General features: G+C 37.7%; 1 protein-coding gene across 2 annotated transcripts in view; it reads left to right on the forward strand.

Annotated features, from left to right (window-relative positions):
• LOC124797980 (E3 ubiquitin-protein ligase AMFR-like) overlaps nucleotides 1-19,760 on the forward strand; it is a 331,734-nt gene that overhangs the window by 302,406 nt on the left and 9,568 nt on the right. For both annotated transcript variants that reach the window (XM_047261156.1, XM_047261157.1), the window contains exons 6-7: nucleotides 7,333-7,505; nucleotides 16,837-16,958. In XM_047261156.1, coding sequence (XP_047117112.1) covers nucleotides 7,333-7,505; nucleotides 16,837-16,958 — 295 coding nt within the window. The remainder of the gene's footprint in view (nucleotides 1-7,332; nucleotides 7,506-16,836; nucleotides 16,959-19,760) is intronic.

Consider the following 19,760-nt stretch of genomic DNA (forward strand, 5'->3'; position numbering starts at 1 on the left):
CTGTCGTGTAGAAATAGTAGACTCACTATCAAATGTTATAATAATCTCAATATACAGAATTCCTGGGATTTTAACAACAGAACTATTCTTATCTAAGCTTCAAATTATGCTAGAAGACCTTTGTAGGAAAAAAAAGAAAAAAAAATTGTAATAGCTGCCGATTTTAATATTGATATCACATGTGATAGTAGTCACGCTTCAAGATTCACCGACCTAGTAAAGAAATATGGTTTCAAACTGAATTTTTTGAATCTACCAGGGAAAATAGGAATCAGCAACATGTACTGATGATGTTCTAACTAGTTATCTACATGAATATGTGTATAAATTTTGTCTAGACTAGGTATTTCAGATCATTGTGCATTGTTCATTAAGATGCCACAGACAGACAGTAACAATTCACATATGAGATCCCATATGAGCAGGAACTTTAGCAAAGGAAACTTGCTGACATTTTAGTGAGAAGCTAAAAGAGAAAACATGGCCTTTTGATCATTGAAACTCAAATGATGAAAACTTTGAGATATTCCTAAATAGTTTTCTTGGTGTATTTAATGAAACATTTCCACCTAGACCCTGTAGCAATAAAATAATAAATAAAGTAAAGTGGATTACCCAGGGCATAAAAATTTGCAGTGTAAGGAAAAGGCAACTGCACAGAGATCTAAAATAAGTAAGGATATTGATTTCATTAAATATGTTGCTCCTTAAAACCATATTTGAAAGAGTTGTCAGGGCAGCAAAACAACTGGCAAATAACGGGCTAATTTTAAATCATAAAAATAAGACAAAGGCTGTGTTGTCAGTCATTAAATCTGAGTTAGGTGTTAAGACGTGTAACCAAGAAATTTCAAAAATTGACACTGAAGGAAATAATATTGTAAATCCAACTCAAATACCAGAGTACTTTAATGAATTCTTCGTAAATGTAGCAACGTCTGGTGTAGATGTAACAGATTATCACAACAAAGTGAAAACTCTGAAAACCTTACAAAATTCTTAACAGTTTCTGTGTAGGATGAAGAAAATGCTATTCCGACATTAAGAAAAAAAATTTGCAGTTTGGATGGAATACCCACCCAAGTTATTAAAGTAGTACACAATAGAATTGCAAACCCACTAGCTCAAATAATAAATCAGTGTTTTGAAGTGCGCTGTTTCCCAGAGGTACTGAAATATGCCGAAGTCAACCACTCTTCAAGAAGGGAACAAGAGAGATTGTGGGAAATTATCGTCCTATCTAGAGTCTCCCAGACCCATCTAAAATATTTGAAAAATTTGCTGTTGTAGAAATTCAAAACTTCATTACAAAATATTCTGTTATTCTAAACAGTCAATTTTGTTTTCAGCAGGGGAAAAATACCATAGATGCAGTAAATAGTTTCCTTGAGAAAATAAGCACATCATTAGATAAGAGAAATAAGGTGGCAGGGATTTTCTGCAACCTCACAAAGGCGTTTGATTCCGTAAACCATGCATTGCTTGTTCACAAACTCGAAAAATACGGCATTAGCGGCAGTGCCCTACAATGGCTTAAATCCTACTATCCAACTGAAAGCAAAGAGTTAGCATCTCTTCAAATGGCACATATTATTTTTCTGATTATTATTAGCAGCAGCAGCAGCAGCAGCATGTTGTTCTGACTTACGGCAGGTCTTGTCACAGGTTAAGCCTCTTCCACTTTTGTCTGTCCATAACCAGTCTTTTCATTTCTGAATATTTGTCTCCTTTTATATTGTCCAGCATTTGATATCTTCTTTTTCCTGTTCCCCCCCTTTTCCCTCCACCATTCCTTCTATTCCTTCCTTCGATGAACAGTCCCTCCTCAAACAATGTCCAATCCAGTTCAGTTTTCTCTTTCTGATAACTTTCAGCATGTTTCTTTCTTCTCCAACTCTTCTTAATACTTCTTAATTCCTTATTCGGTCTTCCCATTTCACTTTTTCCATTCTTCTCCATATCCACATCTCGAGTGCCTCCAATCTTCTTTCATCTTCCTTCCTCAATGTCCAGGTCTCCTCACCATACTGTGCAACACTCCAGATGTAACATTTGGCCAGTCTTTTCCTCAGGTCTTTGTTTAGTGGTCCGCAAAGGAATTTCTCTTTCCTCTTGAATCCTTCTTTTGTCATTGCAATTCTTTTCCTAATTTCTGTTGACCAATACATGTCATCCATTATCACACTTCCCAAGTAATTGTAGTTATTCATTTGCTCTATTTCCTCTCCCCCTATTTTCGTACGGCATTTTCTCCCCATTCCTCCAATTACTACACTTCTCATTTTCTTCTTGTTAATCTTCATTCCATATTCTTGTAATTTTGTGTTTAGATCATCTAACATTTATTCCACCTCTCTTGCACACTCTGCTGTCTAGATCATCTAACATTTATTCCACCTCTCTTGCACACTCTGCCGTCACAACATCATCTGCAAATCTTACACACTCCACTCTCTGACCCCCTATACAAACTCTTCTCCTTCCATCAAAGCTTTCATTAAGAATTTACTCCAGATAGATATTGAACAGTGTTAGTAATAAACAACCACCTTGTCTTACACCTCTTTCCAGTTCAATTTCTTCACTCATCACACCTCCTATTCTTACTCTTGCTCCCTGGTTCAAATATAAATTTCTAATTAGCTGTCTATCCCACCAGTCAACTCCATGTTTCCTTAGGATTTCCATCAGTTTGTCCCATCTGACACAGTCAAAAGCCTTCTCAAGATCAACGAACACTCCATGTACCTCTCCCCTATCACTCTGAGTAGCCCAATTGCATCTCTAGTTCCCACTCCTCACCTGAAACCAAATTGTTCATCTCCTATTATGCAATTCAGCTTTCCATATAGCCTTCTGTCGAGCGTCCTCAGCAAGATTTTGACTGCATGCGATATCGGGCTCACTGTTCTAGGTTCCTCACACTTTTTGCTGTTCTCCCGCAAGAGTCTCATTAATTGCCAATGCCTTTCCATGTTTCATCTCCTTCAGTCCCACTAGTTAGTATTGCATTTCCTTTATCATAATCTGCAACATTATCTTCTTCTTCTTCTTCTTCTTCTTCTTCTTCTATCCCAAGCTCTTCTTCAGTTGGTCGGCTGTCTGCAGCGTATAGCCATTCTGTATATTCTTCTAATTATTTCTTGGGGTTCACTATCATTTTACTGTCTGCTGCCTCTACTTCCTTTAGTCTGTTGTTGTTTCTCTTTTCCCTGAAAGTCAAATGACTTACCATTAAATATCAGCTCCCCATCAGTTCTGTTCGCAGGTGATACTTCTGTCTTAGTTGAAGATCAAGATTTGGAAAAAATTCCCAAATTTGTGATCAGTACCCTCAGTACCTTAGAAACTTGGTTCCAGCTAAATGGGTTGAATTTAAACATATCTTAAGACTCAGGTGATGCAGTTCAAAACCAAACAGTCAAAATGTGAGCAGATTAAGATGATACACAACAACCAAGATATAGAAGAAGTTGACTCAGTCAAATTCTTAGTTTTAAATGTAGATAAAAATTTGAGCTGGCAGGCACACATTGAATACCTGGGAAACGAGCTGAGCAGCTTTGCATTTGCATTGGAAATATTATCAACTGCAACTGACATGGACATATGAAAAGTAGCATATATAAGCTACTTCAAATCCATTATTAGGTATGGTATTGTTTTTTGGGGTAACTAGACGAACATACTGCAGATAATAAAAATAAATAAATAAATAAATAGAAATATGTGCACTGCAAATCACAAAGAACTATGTCGACCATTATTTAGAAACCTAAAATATTAACTCTGCTATCATTATACATGTAAGAGACTATTATATTTTTGTACACCAGACATGAATTATTTGAGGGAAACCATTTTGTCCATTCACATGATACTAGAAACAGGAAATTTTATGCTTCCCACCCACCATGTCAGACTATGCCCAGGGACCTCAATACATGGGAATGAAAATTTGTAATAAGTCAAAAGGAACAGGTTGATGCAGATGAATTTAGGTTCACTTAAAAGAAAGCTATATAAAGTGTTATTACTCAGTGGATGAATTCATGCTGGACAAATTGGAAATTTGAGCTGGACACAATGTGTTACACATTACAAGAAATATTCTTATAGTGTTATTATTTATTGTAGTGCTATTATTTATTAATGTAAAAATCATTGTAAATGTGTTATAAATTTTTGACATGTTCCTGTACGCAAACCAAATGGATTGCAAATGTACATCATGAGATGAATAAAACACAATTCACAATAATACACACACTATTGTGGAAATCACTTCAGTCTTTAACAACATTTAATAACAATTAAATGATCATGAATGATTGTGTTTTGTATATAGAGAGGAGGAGGGTTGATCTTAGAATTAGAAATAAACTAGACCAGCATGACAAGACAAGTCTTCATATCGCAGGAATGCAGAGACAAAGGAACATGACACTAAGTTCTGACAGCAGCATGTTGCAGTAGCAGAGATTTGTCCAAAGGTAACCAAACCAGTCAGTTTAACATGGATCTACGTGAAGCATTCATTGCAAGCAATATTACTCTTCACAAACTTACAAACACTATCCTCACACGCTTCCTGTGCAGATATTTCTTCAGTCAAAATATATCAGATGAATCCACATCGCATGAAAATTATTTACTGACAATTTACATGAATGTTCTGGAAGAAATATGCAATGAACTCGAGGACAGCCTTATCTGGATTTCAGTTGACAAAACTTCAGACACTTGTGGTGTTAAATTGCAAATTTAATTGTTGGTGCCTTAAAAGAAGAGCCTTATTCTTCCTATTTAGTGACCTGCAAAGAACTTGAAAAAGTAAATCGTTCTATGATCGCCAGATTTGTGAATGAGGGTATTAGAAAAATATTTCCAGAATCTTATGCAGATAAAGGGTGTTTGTGTTTATTTCAGATGCTGTTCCCTATATGATCAAAGCAGGAAAAGTCCTGAGAGTATTTTATCCCAATCTGATTCATGTGGCATGTTATGCTTATGGAGTACATCGCCTTGCTGAAGAAGTACTTTCCATGTTTGTGAATGTAAATAAACTTATTTCGTCCACGAAGCAAGTGTTTCTAAAGGCTTCTGCTCGCATCATTACCTACAAAGAAAAACTACCAAATATGCCTATACCTCCTGAACCAGTGGTAACTCATTGAGATATGTGGGTCGAAGCTGTGTTGTTTTACAATGAACATTTCGAGGCCATTAGAGGAGTAGTAAATGACTTTGATAGTGCAGAGGCTTGCAGTTTGCCAGTGCGAGGAAGCTTTTAGTTATTCCGGTATTAAAAAAAGACATTGCTGTGATTAGCACTCGTTTTTCCGATATATCTGCAAGTATTAAAAAGCTTGAGATCAAAGGTTTGGTCTGAATGAATCTATTCAGTTAATGAATAAAATTATTCTAGTGAACTCCTCATTGCTGGAAGTATTCCCAAGAAAACTTAAAGAAAAGTTAGAAAACATTTTAAACAATAATGCAGGCTTTGAACCCATGTGCCAAATTGATAGTTTTGTTAATGGGATGGGTGAACTTTTACCAGAAAAAATAAGTCAACATAGCACACAAGTTCGAATACTGCCCAATTACCTCAGTTGATGTAGAACAGCCCGTTTCTACTTATAAAAATGTTTTGAGTGGTCAAAGACACATTCTTACTACCAAAAATTTTAACAGTTCTAGGTCGTTTGTTTACAGTTGTAGAAAAATGTAAAATAAATTGTACATGATGCATTCGTTCAATAGCATTAATTGAAATGTTAATGTTCAAAGAAATTCATGATTGTGTATTGCTTTTTAAATAAAATATTATGGAGTTTTTGAGCATGCCCTTCTGCTTGCGATATATCTGAAAGTTGGTCCTGTACATATCAATTGTTTCGCTGCGACTCACTCGCATTGCGTGTGCTTATTGCATTGTTACCGACAACAATGGCAAAGAAGGAACAATTCCTGAAACATGGTATGCGTCCCATTTTGCAAATTTTTAGAAGATAATTCCAGAAAGGCCCCCTTCCTAACCTCTACCAGAAAGTATTCAAAAAAGATACCAGTGTTCTAAATGTACAGATTTTTCGTGGCTGTACTGATTTTTTTTTTTTGTGTGGCTCTTCCTAGTAATTGACATGCACAGGTTCGTCTTTGAGATATAATGCAAGAAGTAACTACCATGTTTTTTTTTTTATTATTTGATCTCGAATATTTTGACACTTTTCATGCATTTTTAAGCATTTTTCATGCATATTTTAAGGTTTTCATGATGCATATAATCCGGTCTCTTATCATAACATTTCTTTAGTATGGTTATTAGTTTTCTTCAGAACTTTGTCTCTGAATTCCTTCTCTTTTTGTCTGTTCAAAATGCTTCTCTAAAAACATAGCTGTTGGTGAAAATATATATCTCCCAATTGATTATGAAAACATCCCACATCAACCATTTACATGTATGAGAATAATGTAAGCATTAGAGCACTGTGCGCTAGGTGTTAAGCGAATGAAGTAGAGCAGTTGTGAAGATACTGGTCTCAGATTTGAGAGGTTGAAGATTCATGATCTGCCTAGCCATCCTGGTTTAGAGCTTCCATTGTTTCCCCAAATCATTTTAACCTATAGAGTTATTAGACCATAAGGCTATTGTGGCCATCATGCAGGCGAGATTTTGTCTTGCTCTATTTTTAACTTTTGTGGAGTGAATGATAGACTTTGAGTACATTGCATTGATTCCCAAAAGTAGCTGTCTTTGTTTATGAAAATAAATTGGAAAAATGTCCTGGGGAGACATAGCAGGAAACTTGGTTGCTTGCAGTGTGCACAATGTGAGAGGGAATATTTTCATAATATTGGTTAAGTTTACATAACCTTTCCAAAAACTTCCATATGACTCTCATAAACAAACTTCATTGCAGGCACACACACAACCTCATTTGTGGACTTTCGTGGGTTTGAATGGGGGTTATGAAGCAAACATTAGTTGTAACATTAGCATTACCGCAAATTGACTAAAAACATTACAAAATATAAACTTATTTGTGTTGACAAATAATACACCAGTTAACGTATTGCATATTAACTTCGTTTACTAAAATAACAAATGACTGAGAAAATGAATATTAAGTATTCACTCCTCTAGAAGATTTGGAGCATATCTTTGGTATCTGACCTAACTTGTTTTGTGAACTATCTATTTCTTCTGATGTGGTGGTAATCTGTTTTCTTTATGAAGCAGAATTTTTGATTTAAACAGCATATTCTTCTTCATAAAAAAGAAGAAACCTGGAATGAAGTGATTTTAAATGGTGTTCTCTTTTCCAGTTCTTGTTTGCAGTCATGGCTGGAGCAAGATACTTCATGTCCAACATGCAGACTGGCTTTGAGCATACAGGGTCCATCTGATGGCGGTAGTCGCAACCAGATGGAACTTGTTCCTCCTGATAACACTCCTGCCACAAGGAGACAGCCAAACAACCACTTCTTCCACTTTGATGGTAAGAAAATATAATTTATATTGTACTCTCGGATCTTAAGGTTATTTTGGTATATCTAAATATCATCCAGATAGTGTGCCAATGTCACGTGTAATAAAAGATTTGCTCAGAAAGTAATGTCACCATCTCTGTTCTGACACTCCTGCTAGTCAGAGCATGGTCTGCTCACCTGGGATAGCTTCCCAGTGCGACCAAAACCAGTTTCCTGATAGCTCTTGGAGAGTCAAGACATATCCCTATGTGAATCTCTTGTTTGGTGGTCTGGTTCCAGTCGTGATGTCGTGTTCACCTGAACAATGGCATACAGTCAAATTCTGTGTGAAACTTGGAAAGTCTGCTGCTGAAATATTTCTCATGATTGAGTAGTAGGAATTTGGGAATGAATGTCTGTAAAGTCAGTTGTTTCAGTGGCACAAGGCATTTTTGGAAGGCTAGGGTGGTGATGACAATGAAGTGTCTGGATGCTCTTCAGTGTTGAAAAGTAAAGACTGTATCACTTATGTGTGTGAACTTTTAATCTCTGACTGTAGAATGAGTGTTTGCCTCCTAGCTCTGACTTTAAAGGATTCTACCTTTTGGACTATTTTGTAATCTGTGATGAGTTATGACATCATGGAAAGGACAGCTTTTCAAGATGACCAACAACTTGAAAGTTGCTCTTTACATGTGTCCTAATGGATATTCCAATCTAGGCCTTTCAGGATACCTAGAGTGCTTGGAAATCCTGCCGGCAACTGATGTGGAAGGTCCCTATTTTGATGCATTTTACCTTTCTGATCAATAAAATAGTTTTTATGGAATTCCATTACTTTTCAGATGAACCTTGCAAATGTGCAATTAATATTCTTATGAATGAAAAGACTCAAATAATAAATACTATAGATTATTACACTAGTGTCGTGTAGGTTTTCATTCATGATGTATAAAATACTCTACGACGAACCAGTGGAACAGTTAGTCAGTGCAATTAATACTCTCTCTCTCTCTCTCTCTCTCTCTCTCTCTCTCTCTCTCTCTGTCACACACACACACACACACACACACACACACACACACACACACACACACACACACACACACTTTTCAATGAAAGTGCAATGGACCAGAATCAGAATTCTCTTGCCCCATTGTGTACAGTACAAATGAAAATAATTGATTTACACTAAACAAGACTGTATCATAAAATTTTGGTGTATTACATTACTGTATAGAAATTCCTGTAAGGACATACAGCATTTTTGCATTTTACATGGCATAGTGTCTTCTAGTGTGTTATTAATTCTATACAGTGGGTACTTTTTCACTTTCATTTGTCTTAAATTTTCACATGTATGTAATGTACAGTTTCATTATATAACTTTCATATGTGTTAATCCTTGTTGTATGTGGGGAATATTTTCTTATTACTTTCAGTTTTGGATCTTGAACCATAATTCATAATTGTACAGAGGGGGTTTGCTGGTACTTTCTGATTTCTCAGTAATTAATATCAGTTGTCATTATGTTATGCTCTGCACTTTTTAAAATTCATTCTTCCAGATATTACTTGCATCATCGCCCCCCCTCCCCCTCACCCCTCAGAGAAAAAAAAAGGAAAGAAAAAAAACCCTCACAGATTATCCAAAATAGGAGCAACCTTCCTTGTGCTCATGTTTATTGAGTTGGATAGTAAACATATTGTGAGCACTGAACATTAGGTTATTTGCGGAATAGTTATTGTGAGGCCCATGATTGGGTTTTGGTCAGGTACGTCCCTAGAAGTTTGGGGGGGGGTTGTCCTTAATTTGCTGTTCCTGATTTTCTATTAACAATTTGGAGTTCAGTTGGACTTAATTGTTCTAACATTGTGTTTTTTCTTCCAATTAACACTATGGGATTATCTGTAAATGAAATTGGAGGTGAATTTATATTAACAGGCAAATTGTTTAAGTAAAAGAAAATAATTTGACATTTTCAGGTTCCTTGTGTTATATTTTTATGTACAATGGTTAACCAACAAATTTGTAAATAACAGAGCTGTAAAGACCTGACAGATTAGAGCAATAGATCGGTAAAAGTGAATTGGAGAGAAATGAATGACATGAGGTTAACACAGGTATTGGTTAAAGTGTAGTGGTTATTCTCATCTTTGGTAGTGAACCGTGCATGAGATGGGCTAATAAGCCTCTTGTACATGTGGAAATTTGCTAGTATAAAGCTTCACCCTTCCTTCTTCTCAATTCCCTCATTATCCTCATCAAGATGGCTATGGTGGTGGTGATCTGTGTGCCAAACATTTACATTTCATAGAAAAATTCTGCCCCTTAAAAAATAGTTACCAATATTATTCTATATGAATGGCCTTCAGCAATCTGCAAGTCCCAAATGGCATTATTCTTGTTTTATAATTTTGACGCAGCAAGTATACATGTCATGTTGACTATTATGCATGGAACTTTTAATCCATTGGAAAATTTCAGATTTAATGGAAAGTGTAACTCTAGTGCCACCAAAGCCCTAAACGCATGGAAGAAAATAAAAATGACAAAGTTTCATGTTGAAATATACACAACCTTAGTGGCTTTTAAATCGTATATATGAGCTTGTTCCAATTTTGAGGTGTTTATGATCTTATGATCAGCTCCAGTTGATTCCTGTTGATGCTATTGACAGATTGGATTTTTAATCATGATATATATAACTTAGCAGGACAGGGAAGGGCATGTTGTCTGGACTGAAATGGAAACTTGTTAGTGACACTGTTGTCACTTGCGTAAAGTCTACACCCTTCTTAGGCCAGACTGCAAGTTCAGACTATCAGTATTAAAAGGAGTTAATAAAAATTAAAGTTTTTAGTCTGGAATTTGGGAGGTAAAGGAGGAGGTTAAACTAAATTTACTGCTCCAGTAAGGAAGTAGAAAAAGAAAATTAATTAACTTTGGAGTTGGGTAGATGAAGGGCAATCTTGATATGTCCATAGCATATTTTAACCACTGTAGTTCGAATGCTGGATGTGGAAGGCTATAGCTCACACTATAATTTTTGTATATCAGATGGAAGATAATGTAGGAAGTACAACTTACATTAGGAAGGGAAAAAAGTATGTAAGGAAATTATATTCATTGATTTTTCAGTAAGCAGTATTTTGAAGCTTTCTCAACACAAGCAGGTATTCATGGAAAGTTAAGTTACAGTACACAAGGCTGTATAGTTTTGAGGTACTTATGAAACATGTTAACACCTTTTATTGAACCTATAAATAGAATGAGGTAATACTAAGCAGAAATTTAAAACAAATTTTTATATGGCAAGCTATTCTAGAGGAACTGTTCTAAAACACTCCCTCACCATTTCGTATAGTCAAACCTCCATTTGTGAAATTTACAACCAAGCTTATGGGAGTAGCAGCACTGCTGCTGACAACATTTTTACACATCTATTTGTACTTCATGCTTGATAGTTAAAAATTAATATTGTGGTATTTAAACAATGGAAAGTCTAGGATGGAATAACAATAATATTATGAAAGTGTATCCCCCCTCCTGGACTGCGGCCTGATGCTGCACGTGATGAGAAAAGCAATCTGATGTGGGTGGTGGGGTAATGAGGCAGCATGGGGCAGGTGAGGGGCTGGGATAGCAGCCTGTGGGTGGAAGAAAGTGTAGTGCTGCTTGTGGGAGCATGAAGGGATGTGGTGGTGTCAGTGTAGGGGTGCTAGGTGCAGTCAGAAGGTTTACTTGGGGGGGGGGGGGGGGGGGAGAGAAGGAAAAAAGGACTAGTGGCTGCATTGGCTGAATAGAAAACTATGTTGAAGTGACATACATTGTGTTGGGCAGCATGTTCAGCAACTGGGTGATCCAGCTTTCTCTTCGCCACAGTTGGTCAGTGGCTATTCATGCGGACAGACAGCCTGTTTGTTGGCATGCTCACATAGAAAGCAGCACCATGATTGCAGCTAAGTTTGTTGTTCACATGACTGCTTTCACAGGTAGCCTTGCCTTTGATGATGTAGGAGTGCCTGTAGCTTGACTGGATTAGGTGGTGGTGGGAGGATGAATGGGATAGGTCTACAATCTAGGTCTGTTCAAGCATATGAGCCATGAGGCAAGGGGTTGGAAGCTAGGTTGGAAGTGCGAAGGACAGGGATATTGTGTAGGTCTGGTGGGTGGCAAAACACTGCAGTGGGAGGGTTGGGAAGGATAGTGAGTACGAAATTCCTCATTTCAGGGCACAACAAGAAGTAGCAGAAACACTGGTAGAGTATGTGATTCAGTTTCTTTAATGCTGGGTGATATGGAGTCACAAGGGGAGTGCTCCTTTGTGCCTGGACAGTGTGGGAGTGAGATGTGGTAGGTGACAGGAGAGACAAGACAAGACAAGGCAAGGAAGATCTGCTTATGTAAAAGGTTGGGAGGGTAATTTCGGTCTGTGAAGGTGTTGGATAATTCCTTGGTATATTTGTAGAGGGACTGCCCATCATTTCAGATTTGATGACCTGGGGTGGCTAGACTGTATGGAAGGGACTTCTTGGTATGGAACTGTTGTCGAAGTGGAGGTATTGCTGGTGGTTGGTAGGTTTGATATGGATGGAGGTACTTATGTGGCCTCCTTGAGATGGTGGTCAACGCCAAGGACAGTGACTTGTTGGGTTTAGGAGGACCAGGTGAAGCGAATGGGGGAAGTGGTGTTGAGGTTCTGGAGGGATTTGGATAGGGTGTCCTCACCCTTGGTCCAGGTAGTGAAGATGTCATCAGTGAAATGGAACCAGGTGAGGGCTTTGGGAGTCCAGGTGGTTTCGGAGGATTCCTCCTAGATTACCCATGATTAGGTTGGCATAGGATGCTGCCATGCAGATACCCATTCCTGTACCATGGATTTGTTTGTAGGTGATGCCTTCAAAGGAGAACTAATGTTTGGTGAGGATATAGTTGGTCATAGTGACCAGGAAGGTGGTTTGGAGTCAGCTGGTCATTGGGAAAGGCAGTGTTCAATAGCGGTAAGTCCATAGGCATTGGCGATGTTAGTATAGGAGCTGACATCAGCAGTGACAAGCAGGGTGTCGTGTTGAACAGGAACAGGAACTGTGGAGAATTGGTGGAGGAAATTGTTGTGTGTTTTACTTAGGAGGGTAGGTTATGAGTAATAGGCTGAAGTTGTTGGTCCACGAGAACAGAGACTATCTCAGTGGGGCACAGAAACTGGGCCATCTCTGGCTGCAACGCCTCCTTCCACACTGACCTCTGTCTGTTCAAATTCCATCAGTTCATAGCCCTTACGATCCTAGTCATGCAAAACCTTGTAAATGAGGCTCAGACTTCGCTGCAATAACTCCTCACTGTCCGTGAAATTCTCCTGCTCTGCAATCCCAAATTCCTGCATCCCATCTCTCACATTGAAACGCTTGTCCTTTTGGAACTAGAGCAGCTTAATGTACACCACCACCTCAAAAAATTCTCCAACCTGTTCAATCCTAATCCCACTGTGGACTACCACTGCCCATCACCTAAAGATCATCCAAAGCTCCCCCAGGCCCCCTCACAGTCAACAAACCCTGCCAGCACTACATCTTTCCCCATCACTACCATACTATCCATTCCCCTATTTGACATAAACATCAACAAGAAGAGGGAAAATCACAACAAGGTTAACAAACTTTATTGAAGAATTGAAGTATTTGTGAAACACACATTGGAAAGATGTAAACAGTACATTTGATGTAGATGGAAAAAATTAATGTACACTGTATCATCATCATAGACAAATTTGAAAACTACTGTACTAACAAATTAAACTATCCCAGTAGATTAAGATAACCTGGGTTGCAAACGACTCAAAAAAATTACTAAAAAATCTAATACAAAACTTAGAATATTATACTGAAATAAATAAAGTTTCAACATTTTGAAAGATAATCATTCCAGAACATTCATTGACATATCTCAGTGACTACAATGGAATTGGTAGTAAAATAATAAAGTGCCACTCACTTGAGCTTTGTAACATATGTAATGAATTGCTTCACAGTGGTATCAAACCATTAAAAAAAGATAAAACAATAATAAAGGACTATATATCTATTTAATCTTCACAAAAGGATTTTCAAACAATTGTGGTGGTCGTAAACAATGCATTTTTAAATACTTTTTGCAGAAAATAGACACAACAAATCAGGATTTTCAGTGTTGTGAATACTGAGTGGTGAATTGTGATATCCTCATACAAAACTTAAAAAATGTTACGGAATAGTTAACAGAGTTGGTAAAGATTTTTTTATCTTATATGCATGATAAAAAACAATGTTGTAATTTCCATGTTTGACACACGACAATAGGTACTCCAAATCTGAAGCACTTCTGTATGTGTGTGTCAGTGTCTTAGGACCTATGTTGTAAAATAAACTCTCTTTTCCAGTTATCAAAAATACATATTTTACTTTCTCTAGATGGTAAATGTATTGGAGTAAAAACTAGTCCTAGTGTTCATCCTGAGAATACATCTAATTTAATATTGGAAAATATGAACAGATGGCTCAAACAAATGAGTTGTTCTTAAATTTTAATTGGTCTTAGTATATATTCTTAGTTCTTCTAGTAAATTGCCAAAACCAGTTACTGTATTTGAGCTATGAACTTCGCGAGGTAGGATAGTGTTTGGGTTTTGGGATTACAAATGGATTTCAGTAAATTGGAAACACCACACTCAAAACTTCCTGAAATACGTTGATGCAGCTTCTTTTATAATGTGCATCATTATGTGACTTAAAACTGAAGACGTTGGTTTATTCCTAATATTTTCACTCAGTGATGAGTTCCAGGAACAAATTTTTGAGACAGTGTGTCTTAAGGAGATACTATTTTCAGAATACTGAAACCTGCTATAAGAACTGGTCTTCGTGATGTGCTCATAAGGAGGGTGGTAGGGTAAAGGGCGGTTGCAAATGGCAGCGAATCAACTTGCCAGCTAGGTGATTGTGTTTTCTACCTGTCAATCTGCAGTGTAACCGTAGAAGCACATACATGCTATTTAGCACTGATTTTCGTGTTTAGTATAGGTATATCAAGGCTATTTATCGTTTCTTTTTTTCATTGTGGGGTGACAGTGTTCACAAAGGTATCACAGTAACAAGTGATAGTGTTAATTTTCCTTGCATACAAATGTTTCTCTCTCTCTCCCAAAGTCACCAGTTGACAGAAAGTTGATAACTGGATCTTATGGCACCGTGGCAACACCACAAAACATCTATCTGTGTGTAGAAGTGATCATACACTTGCCATATAACTTGTGTATCGTTGTAGCTATAGACATTCTGCAAAGACGTCTTTCTTTGAAAAACTGATTATTTTGAGGACTGTTTCACAATAAATATTCTCATTATGCCTTTTGTGATTGCCAGGAATTTATATTGTTAGGAAAAAGAGTACATGGATATACAAATTTTTGGCATCATATTAAATACCTTTTTACATATCCAAAAACAAAGATGATGTGACTTAACAAACGAAAGCACTGGCAGGTCGATAGACACACAAACATACACACAAAATTCAAGCTTTCGCAACAAACTGTTGCCTCATCAGGAAAGAGGGAAGGAGAGGGAAAGACGAAAAGATGTGGGTTTTAAGGGAGAGGGTAAGGAGTCATTCCAATCCCGGGAGCGGAAAGACCTACCTTAGGGAGGAAAAACGACGGGTATACACTCGCGCGCGTGCGCGCACACACACACACACACACACACACACACACACACACACACACACACACACACACACACATATATCCATCCACACATATCCATCCACACATAAACAGACACAAGCAGACATATTATTGGTCTTTAAATATGTCTGCTTGTGTCTGTATATGTGTGGATGGATATGTGTGTGTGTGCGCGTGAGTGTATACCCGTCCTTTTTTCCCCCTAAGGCAAGTCTTTCCGCTCCCGGGATTGGAATGACTCCTTACCCTCTCCCTTAAAACCCACATCCTTTCGTCTTTCCCTCTTTCCTGATGAGGCAACAGTTTGTTGCGAAAGCTTGAATTTTGTGTGTATGTTTGTGTTTGTTTGTGTGTCTATCGAACTGCCAGCGCTTTCGTTTGGTAAGTCACATCATCTTTGTTTTTGGATATGTTTTTCCCGCGTGGAATGTTTTCCTCTATTATATAAATACCTTTTTATTTATATATGGTTGTTTAAAAACTGAATGAGGAATTTTGTGTTAACCAATTCCACTCTTTTTTTTTAAAGAGTGTGTTTTCAGGAATTTTTAAAAAATTATAATTCACATTAACATTGTAATATTAAATAAAATGTCTCTATTTGGATTTCTTTCACACATCAGGCTGTTGTCCATGGAATCTTTGGTATACAGTAATGTAATGCGAAGATGAAAAAGTTCTGTTGCAGTGCCCCCCCCCCCCCTTTTTATTTACTTACTTATTTATTTATCCCTCCCTCCCTCCCTCCCTCCCCCCCCCCCTTTCAAAATGAGGTTATAGGAGTCGAGTCTGGGTCTTCAGAGAAGCAGTGTTTGGGTATAATGGCAGTGCTATTCTAGATAATGGTTACCACAATTTTATCATTGCTGGCAAGAGTGTGCCAAATGCTTAAGGTGATTTGTCAGGCTCTTGTGACTGTAGCACAAACAAGACATGAAACTCTTCTCTCTTTGGTTTAATACTTCAGCTTTTAAGGGTTAGCTAATTATAGCTTTCACAAGAGCACAGTGCATTATTAATGTTGGATGTTTGACTTAGTTAGCTACATCATTGTTTAAAACTACACATCTGTTGGTACATTGTCCAGCCAGCTCTGCATTGTCATGTGAATTAAACACAGGCAAAAAGTGCATGCTTCATGGTAAGTTGCCAACTGTGGCACATTTGTTTATGCTTATTGATGGGCTTAAAGCTAATACTTATTCAGCCGAAGATAAATCCAGTGTTAACGTAAAAACATTTTTTAACAAATTTCAAAATTGGAAAAAGTAGTTATAATTAATATGAGTAATTCAGGAAAAGTAAATGAAGACATAGGAATGGTTTATAGAAATGAAATTCAATTAGAATCTGTGTTGAAAGACAAACAGAACATGGAGAAGAATATCTTTCTGTGGAAGCTTCGCTCAAGTTGTGTCAGTTGAATTAATACGACAATTGTTTAAATATTTACCATAGGCTCCAGATTGTAGAAGTTATGTTACTAAATTTTAGAGAAAGAGGCAAAGAAAACGAGAGAAATAGAAATGTCTCCTTAGAGTGTTGCATGTAAATTGTAGAATAAATATGTTTTCACTATTCAGGATAAAGTTGTGGTATGAACAAATGACTGTAGTGGAAATAATTTACATTTCAGGTTCACGATATGTATCGTGGCTGCCTAGCTTTTCGGTTGAAGTGACGCATACCATATTGATGAGGCCTGATCAGAGGCCACTTCCTGCTCAGACATCACAGTTAGATTCTATGGCATTGCAGGTAAGAAAGAAGTGTCTTGGATTCAACATTTTACCAGTCAGTTTTGTAGTTACGTGTAATGTTTTATAATTTTTTATTTGGATTTTACAGGAACTAAGTTGATAATAATATACCTTTTAGTTGGAAGTTTATTACGACCATTTTTGAATCAGTAGTGCATAATGAAGTTTACTTTCGTGTTCCAATTTACTTAACTCATTTCGCCTTACTCAGTGTTTACACATCTTGCAGCTGCTGGCAGGTAGAGGAATTGCCTGGTTGTGCTAACATTAAATTCACAGGGGAATTTCATTGGGCATAATGGAAAAACTGCACTAATGACTAATATTTGTGCGTTAACAATGTCCTACGTTTCCTGATGCCTGACTTCTGCCAGACATTGCAGATACTGCACTTTTTGACGCTCATTTTTTCCCACGTTGCAGAATTCTCAGAAGCACCAATAAAAGCTTATTTCATACAAGCTCTTCCAGAATCTATCATGACATTACACAGATTCCTTAAAAAAAATCTCACATGAAACTGCCATGTTATTCCAAAAAGCCTCTTGCACCTAGTAACCTGTGTTAGTCTGCTTCCCCTCCGTATATGCCAGACATTTCTCCACTTTAGAAAATCACCTCTACAGTCCATTTGATTAAGATGTAATGTATTCAGCAGGTGATGAAAACAAAAAGTTTTGGCTATGTCACCCCTTGTGACGTTCTCTGTAAATGCTGTCTCCTAGTAGTAAGTGTATCAATGTGGACTTGCATCAATGTGAAGAGTTATTCTTTTAGGGCACAAGGAAAATTTTGGGTGTATTCTGTGTGCTCTTGGTCTTAGCAAGGCAGACTGGCCTCTTATATGTTGCCTTAAGTAACAATAATTTTTTCTTTGAAGACTTTTACTGACAACTTTCACACAAAACAGTCAGATTAACTCTTTGCCAAGTCACTCCAGGCGACCATTATATCAAATGACATTTTCATTAGAACACGTGAGTCATTCTGCACAAAATTGGGAAGATAAGACTTAAGCAGATCAGATGATTATGAGGGTATTTGTGATCCGTCGTTGCAACTACAAAAATGTGTGATCTTTTCACAAGAACCGTTTGGCTTTGTTGAGGTAAAGCATATGAATACCATAAAAATCAGTGAAGACAGACACATTCTCCCTTTCCAAGAACATTTTCACATAGAAAAAACCTTAACACAAAATAAACAGTTGCTCAATGACCAGATAAATATTGGAAACCAGACTCTATATAGAATAATTGATGAAATTACACGAAAAAGAGCACCACCACCACTCACAGTTTCATTTCACTTCTTGCTCCTCACCTTCTCAAACTCTCACTCCATCACATGGCTATATACTTATGTCCACTCATCATGGTTTCCTCGTTGCAGCTCATATGACATCTTGACAGGAAGATTGTGTAATTATCCTGCAAACACCTCCACTATGTTTCCGGTGTGTCCATTTAGTTACGTGCTCCATAGGTCATTTGAGGAAAGAGTCAGTTTACAGGATTTCTATACTCAATTAGAGTTAACATTAATGGACACGTTACCATTTTATTCCTACTCATGCAACCACACTTGAAAAAAAGTGCCCCCTCCTCCTCCTGGCTACCAGTTTTTAAGCAGAAATTTATCAGTGGAATAGGAGGAGTTACCTAGGAGAAATGATATTTAATTTCATTTAAAACTTGCATCACTACCTATCAGACATTTTACATTATTGAGCAAATGCAAAACTTTTTATTGCTGCATGTTGAACTTCATTCTGAGCCACTGACAGCTTTACCAATGGGTAATAAATGTCATTTTTCTCATCTAGTTTTGTAGGTATGTACATCACTGTTCTTCTCAAATTGTGATGGGTTATTTCTGACATATTTCTTTAGCGAGAATATGCATTGTGAAGGCACATTTAAAATGCCTTGCTCCTGGAAGAGGTAACTACATGACGTCCATGTGTGGACACCATAAACACACATCAAAAAAGTTTTGCATCACCTCAGTTATGAGAGTTCTGGAACTTATACAGAAAATTGGAATAGGGATCAACATAAACATCATTTCCGCCCTTTTTATTGCTCATGAAACCATGCATTACATGTTGTACCACCATACAGCGAGACTTTCAGAGGTGGTGGTCCAGATTGCTGTACACACCGGTACCTCTAATGCCCAGTAGCACGTCCTCTTGCATTGATGCATGACTGTATCCATCGTGGCTTACTATCCACAAGTTCATCAAGGCACTGTTGGTCCAGATTGTCCCACTCCTCAACGGTGATTTTGGCGTAGATCCCTCAGAGTGGTTGGCGAGTCACATTACGGTGCCATCAGTGACCACCAGCAGCATACGTCGGCCCCACATAATGCCACCCCAAAACAGCAGGGAACCTCCACTTGCTCCACTCACTGGACAGTGTGTATAAGGCTTTCAGCCTGACCGGGTTGTGTCCAAACATATCTCTGACGATTGTCTGGTTGAAGGCATATGCGATACTCATCGGTGAAGAGAACGTGATGCCAATCCTGAGCGGTCCATTCGGCATGTTGTTTGGCCCATCCGTAATGTGCTGCATGGTGTTGTGGTTGCAAAGATGTACCTTGCCATGAATGTTGGGAGTGAATTTTTACATCATGCAGCCTACTGTGCACAATTTGAGTAATAACACAACATCCTGTGGCTGCACGAAAAGCATTATTCAACATGATGGCGTTGCTGTCAGGATTCTTCCAAGCCATAATCCGTAAGTAGCAGTCATCCACTGCAGTAGTAGCCCTTGGGCGGCCTTAGTGA

This window comes from Schistocerca piceifrons, chromosome 5, assembly GCF_021461385.2.
Source record: "Schistocerca piceifrons isolate TAMUIC-IGC-003096 chromosome 5, iqSchPice1.1, whole genome shotgun sequence".
NCBI lineage: Eukaryota > Metazoa > Arthropoda > Insecta > Orthoptera > Acrididae > Schistocerca > Schistocerca piceifrons.